This window comes from Pan paniscus, chromosome 3 (genome assembly GCF_029289425.2).
Source record: "Pan paniscus chromosome 3, NHGRI_mPanPan1-v2.0_pri, whole genome shotgun sequence".
Taxonomy (NCBI): domain Eukaryota; kingdom Metazoa; phylum Chordata; class Mammalia; order Primates; family Hominidae; genus Pan; species Pan paniscus.
In genome coordinates, this window is record NC_073252.2 from 4,098,140 (window position 1) to 4,106,355 (window position 8,216).

General features: G+C 64.9%; 1 protein-coding gene across 1 annotated transcript; it reads left to right on the forward strand.

Annotated features, from left to right (window-relative positions):
- The first annotated feature begins 1,641 nt into the window (after window positions 1-1,641).
- On the forward strand, window positions 1,642-3,873 carry ADRA2C (adrenoceptor alpha 2C). Its single transcript, XM_034958288.4, has one exon. It carries the CDS (start codon window positions 1,933-1,935, stop codon window positions 3,319-3,321), a length of 1,389 nt encoding a protein of 462 aa, XP_034814179.1. The 5' UTR covers window positions 1,642-1,932; the 3' UTR covers window positions 3,322-3,873.
- The last annotated feature ends 4,343 nt before the right edge of the window (window positions 3,874-8,216 follow it).

Genomic DNA, 8,216 nt, shown 5'->3' on the forward strand with positions numbered 1-8,216 from the left:
CAGGCTCTGAGGCTAAAGCTGGCGCCCTTCAGGAGCTCAGAGAGAAGCTGCCCCAGGCCACGGGCATGGATAGGCATCCTGGGGGTAGGGCAGTCACTCCAGCCGCTCTTCATGATGACCTCCCGGGCACTCAGAAGCGCCCCTTCCCCGCCGGTTCTAGCCACAGGATGGACAGACCTTCCCTCCCTCTCTCCTGCGGGCCCATGCAGGGAGAGGCCAGCCAGCTGGGGTTCGTTTCTGGACGGTTGGGAGAAGGGTCGTCCCTTCGGTCCTAGCAGAGAAACGTCAAGCCTGAGAACTCCAGCTCTCCTCCTGGATCACCTCGTCCCTGGAAGTCCCTCTCCCACAGACCCCAGGCTGCCTGGAGGCAGAAGCCAGCACCCAACATGGGCCACAGAGTGGCAGTGCACGTGGCAGTGCACATCTGCAGAATGGAGGTGCACGGACGGGGGCGAGGGTGCACGGGGGCTACCTCAACGGCCGCTCTCCCCTGAGCCCACCCTTGCAAAAAGCTCATCATCCAGGCAGCTCCGTTCTGGGTGTTTGTCAGAGGTGGTGACTTTGAACACCTCTCCATCCTTTAAAAGCAGGGCCTGAGAGCCTAAGGATTAAACTTCAATCACTGCTAACATGGGTGCAGAGCTTGGGAGCTTGCCCAGCGCTTCCACAGACACCGCCGTTAGTTATGATTCATGCTCCAGCAGCGCTGGGAAGTGGGCCGAGGGAACTGAGGCCGGGGTGGGTGCGGAGGTGGCTCTGACGGGGAGCGCCGATCCAGGATCTGGTCCGGACCCTGAGCTCGGCAGGACCTGTGCGCACGCAGGTAGCGTCGCGTCCTCCCCCAGGCTGCGAGAGGTTGCTCTGCCATCAGGCCATGGACCCCGAGCCGCCCGTGCTGCGCGCGCGCGTGTGCGCGCCCCCGCCTGCGCCCATGCCTGCGCCGGGGGAGGCGAAGGAGGCTCCAGTCTTAGAAAGAGCAGCTTCTGGAACTCACCGCCCAGGCCGGCCGCCGCTCGGCCCCGTCCCGCAGGCTGCAGGCGGCCCTGGAGGGGGCGCCCTCGCCGAGCGCGCGCCCCGCGCCGCCGCCCCGGACTCCTCCCCGGCGCCGCGCGGGCAGGTTCGACCAGGCGGCCGCGGGCTCCGGTTCCCGGCCAGCTCCCCAGGGCCCGCGGCCCGCCCCGCCCCGCGCGCCCGCCCCGCTGCGCAACTCGACCCAAGTTGGAAGCCGATCCCAGGCGGCCGCACTCGCGCCCAGCGCAGGGCGGCGGCGGCGGCGGCGCAGCTCCGGCGAGCGAGGCGGCGGCCACACGGCCAAGCGTGGACCGCGGGGGGCGCCCGCGCCCGGGAGCAGCCGGAGGACTCGCGGCGGCGCCGGCGCCCCGCCCGGGAAAGTAAAGTTGGAGCCGGAGGGAGCGCGCGGGCGCGGGGGCCCGGAGGAGCGGCGGCCGGCGCCCCGGCGCGCCAAGCCCTAGCCGGCCGGATGGGAGGCGGAGCGCCCGGGCCGCCGCCGCCTGTCGCCTGCGCCCCGGCTGGGCTCCGGCACCGCGGGGCCGCTCAGGCACGCCCGCTCGGGCGCCGCGTCGCCGTGGGCTCGCCGCCGGGGCGCTCCCCGTGAGCCGGGCCGAGGGCGGGGCCGCGCGAGGACCCCGGGACCTGCCCCCCTCCCCCCGCAGCCGCGTCGCCGCTCGCTCCGGGCGCCTCCTGCTCTGCACTTACACGCTCGGCAGCTGCGGGGAGCCCGGCAGCCACGCTCTCCGGCGCGCCGCCCGCGGAGCCACCACGGCCGAGGGCCGGCTGCTGGGCGCCGCGGTCCCCGGCGGGCGCGCCCGAGCAGCAGGCGGCGATGCGGGCGCCGACCCCGGCTGGGGAGCGCCCGAGCTGCCGCGGCTGCGCCCCGGCTCCAGGAGGGACGGCGTAGCTCGCGGGAGGACCATGGCGTCCCCGGCGCTGGCGGCGGCGCTGGCGGTGGCGGCAGCGGCGGGCCCCAATGCGAGCGGCGCGGGCGAGAGGGGCAGCGGCGGGGTTGCCAATGCCTCGGGGGCTTCCTGGGGGCCGCCGCGCGGCCAGTACTCGGCGGGCGCGGTGGCAGGGCTGGCTGCCGTGGTGGGCTTCCTCATCGTCTTCACCGTGGTGGGCAACGTGCTGGTGGTAATCGCCGTGCTGACCAGCCGGGCGCTGCGCGCGCCACAGAACCTCTTCCTGGTGTCGCTGGCCTCGGCCGACATCCTGGTGGCCACGCTGGTCATGCCCTTCTCGTTGGCCAACGAGCTCATGGCCTACTGGTACTTCGGGCAGGTGTGGTGCGGCGTGTACCTGGCGCTCGATGTGCTGTTTTGCACCTCGTCGATCGTGCATCTGTGTGCCATCAGCCTGGACCGCTACTGGTCGGTGACGCAGGCCGTCGAGTACAACCTGAAGCGCACACCACGCCGCGTCAAGGCCACCATCGTGGCCGTGTGGCTCATCTCGGCCGTCATCTCCTTCCCGCCGCTGGTCTCGCTCTACCGCCAGCCCGACGGCGCCGCCTACCCGCAGTGCGGCCTCAACGACGAGACCTGGTACATCCTGTCCTCCTGCATCGGCTCCTTCTTCGCGCCCTGCCTCATCATGGGCCTGGTCTACGCGCGCATCTACCGAGTGGCCAAGCTGCGCACGCGCACGCTCAGCGAGAAGCGCGCCCCCGTGGGCCCCGACGGTGCGTCCCCGACTACCGAAAACGGGCTGGGCGCGGCGGCAGGCGCAGGCGAGAACGGGCACTGCGCGCCCCCGCCCGCCGACGTGGAGCCGGACGAGAGCAGCGCAGCGGCCGAGAGGCGGCGGCGCCGGGGCGCGTTGCGGCGGGGCAGGCGGAGGCGAGCGGGCGCCGAGGGGGGCGCGGGCGGTGCGGACGGGCAGGGGGCGGGGCCGGGGGCGGCTGAGTCGGGGGCGCTGACCGCCTCCAGGTCCCCGGGGCCCGGTGGCCGCCTGTCGCGCGCCAGCTCGCGCTCCGTCGAGTTCTTCCTGTCGCGCCGGCGCCGGGCGCGCAGCAGCGTGTGCCGCCGCAAGGTGGCCCAGGCGCGCGAGAAGCGCTTCACCTTTGTGCTGGCCGTGGTCATGGGCGTGTTCGTGCTCTGCTGGTTCCCCTTCTTCTTCAGCTACAGCCTGTACGGCATCTGCCGCGAGGCCTGCCAGGTGCCCGGCCCGCTCTTCAAGTTCTTCTTCTGGATCGGCTACTGCAACAGCTCGCTCAACCCGGTCATCTACACGGTCTTCAACCAGGACTTCCGGCGATCCTTTAAGCACATCCTCTTCCGACGGAGGAGAAGGGGCTTCAGGCAGTGACTCGCACCCGTCTGGGAATCCTGGACAGCTCCGCGCTCGGGGCTGGGCAGAAGGGGTGGCCCGGACGGGGGCGCTTTCCCAGAGACCCGGGGAGCTTTCCCAGAGACCCGGGGATGGATTGGCCTCCAGGGCGCAGGGGAGGGTGCGGCAGGGCAGGAGCTTGGCAGAGAGATAGCCGGGCTCCAGGGAGTGGGGAGGAGAGAGGGGGAGACCCCTTTGCCTTCCCCCCTCAGCAAGGGGCTGCTTCTGGGGCTCCCTGCCTGGATCCAGCTCTGGGAGCCCTGCCGAGGTGTGGCTGTGAGGTCAGGGTTTTAGAGAGCAGTGGCAGAGGTAGCCCCCTAAATGGGCAAGCAAGGAGCCCCCCAAACACACTACCACTCCCCATCCCCGTCTGACCAAGGGCTGACTTCTCCAGGACCTAGTCGGGGGGTGGCTGCCAGGGGGCAAGGAGAAAGCACCGACAATCTTTGATTACTGAAAGTATTTAAATGTTTGCCAAAAACAACAGCCAAAACAACCAAACTATTTTCTAAATAAACCTTTGTAATCTAATGTTGGGTGCCGCAGTCAGTCCTTGAGCTTGGGGGCTGGGGGTATCTTCCAGACCCTCACCCTGCCTGACACCCTCCCCCCTCTCCCCCACCCCACAAGGCTGGACGGAGGGCACCCTGGGCCTCCGGGTTACAACTTCCTTCTTGCATGAGAAGGAGGGGTCTTGCTTTTTCTCAAGCTAACCCTTTATGTACATGGAAAATATGTACTCAAAATTCCTGTGCTGAGAGTAGCGAAGAGGTGAAAGGAGCCTAGAACTCCCAAGTTGACCCCAAGTTTAGATTCTGGGGGACTGTCTTCCCTGCATTCCCATCCCTGCCCCCTGCCCTTCCCCACTCTGATATTCAGGGCCTCCGGTGGAAAGAGGTGGGGCTCTTCCAGTCCAAGACTGAGAGTAGCTTTGAGCTAGTCCTCCTGGCTCTGAACATTTTGTGGGCGTGGCTCTTGGGTGGAGAGAGGGTGGGCGTGAGGCCGGCAAGCCCCCACACCATCACTCTTAGGCCAGAGGCCTGGCCAGAACCAGGTTGAACAACAGGCACTTTCTTATTTCCGAAACAAACTGAAAGTCATTGAGGCCCCAGAGCAGTGGAGTGGAACAAACCAGCAATGTCTGGAGAGGGGCCTGGGGCCGGCCTGTTTCCTGTGGTGCCCCCAGGGTCTTCCCAGTGCAGCCCTGCCTTTCCCCCTTGCTCCACCGTCAGGCCCAGCAGGTGTCCACACTGTTCACACTGCTGCTTGAGGAAGGGCAGTGGAAAGTGGAGGACAGAATACCAAGGTGGGCTTCCTGGTGCTGGGCCTTCATGGTGTAGGGACCACTCAGACTCAGCCGTGTCACAGGGCCTGGAAGTTGCCAGGATGGCTGGAGGGGAGGGGCAAAAGCGGGACCTGCGCCTGGCAGGAGCTGGGCAGGGGTCCCCCCAACACACACGCACAGACAGCTCGGTAGGCGTGTGGGGGCTGTGTCAGGCCTCCTGCTTGTGACCATCCATTCCCCATTCCCGTCCCCCTTCCCATCCCTGGGAGGCCCCCCTGGGCTTCCTATGTGTACCCTCCCCTGCCAGACCCTGCCTGCTGAGCCCAGCCCAGATCCATCCTGGATACCCACCTCTCTCTTTGGCATGGGAGGCCAGGGTCTGCCTGGGGAGGGGTCAGCCCTGGGTCCTGTGTTCTTCTGCAAGCCCCCGTCCGCAAAGTCAGGTTCCAGAGCAGGGGGACCTGACTTGCCAGAGTTGGCCCTTGGAGAACCCCCTCGCCGCAGCTGCCTGGCTTCCACCCCAGATGATGGGTCTTCAGGATACCCCAGCTGGGAAGAGCTCTCCCACAGCTGGCACATGTGCTAATGCTCACACCTGCTGTGTGCTAGTCTCAGACACAGGTGGGGAGATACAGACGCAGTGGGGGCAGGGGAGGGGTGGAGAACATGGCCAGTCAAGGCCGATGAGGACATCCCTGACCTCCCCCAACCAGGCCTGGGCAGGGAGTCCTGAACTGTTGGCCCAGCTTGTCCTGGAGCTGTTGCACTGGCTCAGACAAATCCCTGCTCTCTGGGCCTCGGTGGCCCACCTGGGAAGTGGAGGGGGTCCTGGGAGCCCTCTTGGGCCCTGCCAGGCCTGCCAATCTGTTGGGCAATCTATCCCCTGAGCCTGGGACCACAGGAGACCCCACCTCAGAGACTCCATGGCTGGCATCGCACCCAGGGACACTCTGAGGGCAGGCCTTGGGCTGCGAGAGAATCACTGTACACACATGAAAAAGACTCCAGAGCTCAGGATTTCTGCTCCAGAATCTGCATCTTACCAAGCCGGCAGGAGGGGTCCAAAACTCACAACTGCAAGACGGGAGGGCAGACCCCCAACCCCCCACCTGCCAGCACTCAAGACCCCAAGTCCCGCCCAGGGCACCCTTCCCTTCAGAGCACCAGCATTTCATGGGATAACTCGTACATTTCATGGGACTCAGAGAGGTGGATTAACCTGCCTGAGGTCACACAGCTGGTGATAAGACCCAACAGGGCCCAGGTTTCCTGGCCCCAAATTCAACCAGATAACAACTATTTCTTGAGTATCTCCACCATTTCCTACTGCCTCCTGGGAGGTCTTCGGGAATGGGCAATTTCCCACAGCTGAGGGCAGACCCCATGTGGAGGCACAGCATGATGAGCAAGGGTTTGGAGGTAGGAGGTGCAAGTGTGTTTTAGGAAATGGGGTGCCAGCATGGGGAGGGGGAGACAATGCAGACAGGAGGCTGGGCAGAGGGGCCGTGTGCCAGGCTGCAGGGGAGGAGCTGGTGGGAGGGTGCTTGGACAGAGTGTCAGGTTTTGATCTGAGCCCCTGGGGGCTGTGAGGTCTGCAGAGGAAATGCAACCTCCCAGGGCTGGAGCCTGCCCTGTCACCTGCTCAGCAGTGTGGCCGACTGAGCATGTCACCTCTGAACTGCAGATCCTCCTCCCTGCAAGGGGATAACCACAGCCCCCCCACACCCAGGGATCCTGGGAGATTAACTTCGAGGATACAGCAGGGCACGCAGCCTGGTACACGCTCGGGGAAGAATGTCAGCAAACCTTCCTCCTCTTCCCGTCCTGACCCTGCCAGTCACACCCTCCAGGGCTATGGCCAGGACTGCAGCCGGCAGATGTTCACCACTCGATCTTGGTTGCCGCCTGGAGAGACTTTCTTTTCAGCTGGATAAACAGAGACAGAAACCTGGCTTCTCACCCTGCCTGCTGCAGGGACACGTGTCACCTTGCTCTGAGTCCTGGTGTCTTCATCCATGAAGCGGGCACTGACACCCACCCCGAGGGTAAGATGAGCCCCGAGTGCCTCCAAACCCGGCCCGGGAACCACCCGCCAAGGGGACTTCTCAACGCCCAGAGCAGGGCCCTCCCCTCTGCCGACCTGTCCACCATGGCCCCTGACTTCCTGAGTGGCTCTCCTCTCCACGGACGAGGCCTGGGCCTGCCTCACTTCTTCATGCCGACTTCATGGATCCAGAGTGGCCTGATGTCAACCCCCATATGTGGTTGTGGAAACTGAGGCCTAGAGGTGACTGTGTGGCCAGGGACCCCTAGGGGTGAGGGGGCAGAGCAAACTGTGGACTCAGAAAGGTCCCTCTGCAGAGAGCCTGGGCTCTGATCCCACCCCGTCCCAAGCAAGCCACAGAGCAGCGTTTTCCACGACCGGTTTCCTGGGCAGAGCTCCCCACTGGGCTCTTGGGAGATTTCAGGCAAAATAAAATAAAGCAGCCACTACCGACGGAGGAGGGCTTGCCCTGTGTGGAGGGTGCTGGCTCGAACGCTGTCCTGCTCAGGGTTCCTGTGTACCTGGCCCAAGCCTGTCACAGATGCAGCTCCTACCAGATATACATAGACATGCATATGTTTTCATTAACTCCTGTATTTTAATCCTATGGCTGTTGGTAGGAAAGGAGGGAAAAGAAAGAATCCAAATATTCCATTGCAGCTCAGTATGGAATTCAAAAGGAAATATTCCTTGGTGCAGGCAGCAATGTTAGTACTTTATAGAAGCAGCTCCAGGCTTTGGATCCTGCCCCCGACTCCGGGGGTGGGGGCTGGAGGGTGGGGGAAACACGTTGCCGTGGCACTTGCTGGCGAGGAAGCCGCCCTTCCCGGCTGTGCTGGCAGCCGGCTGTATTTTTCTATCACATCCATCGGCAGGGCTCAAATATTCCGTGCCGTGTCGGATCAAAACACACGGCGCCTGCAGGCCCATCTCGAGTCTGGTTGGACAGCCACGGCCCCTCCATGTCCCCACTCCCGTCAGCCCGTGGTGGCCCCCACGTGCAAGGGGTGGGGGAGGAGCAGCCCCGTGCGGAGGGCCCTGTGCGGAGTGCCACAGGTACCCCTTTATGCAGGTGCCTCCACCGTCCTTGGGCAGGCATGGGCAGCCTCCGCTACGTGCCCGGGGGGATCTGAGGGTCATGACATGGATGTGAGATGGGGGCTGACAAAGATAGGAGGGTCCCTAGAGCTGAGGAGCAGAGGAGGGAGATGCCTAAGACTCCAAGGCCCAGGGGAAGCTTTTCCATTTGAGGTCCCCGTTGTCCTCCCACCGGGTTTCCCTTGAGTGGCCAGGGGACCTCCGGCCCCACTCCCGGGGGTCCGGACCCCCTGTGACCCAGCAGGACCGTGGAGAGCATGGATTGCAGCAGGCAGTGGAGGAGGATGGGGAGACTGGGGATCTGACAGGCTCCCTGGGGCATGCCCTGCCTGACCACCAGTGTAAATAGGCTGCGGCGTCTCCTGCCAAGGCCAGGGCCTCTACTCCAGCAGGGCTCAGTGCCACCCCTCTGAAATCTGCCTGGGAAGCAGAGTCAACTGCAAACTC

Bases quoted from the DNA above. Each gene is read 5' to 3' on its own strand.
- ADRA2C (XM_034958288.4), top strand. From the start codon at position 1,933: ATGGCGTCCCCGGCGCTGGCGGCGGCGCTGGCGGTGGCGGCAGCGGCG.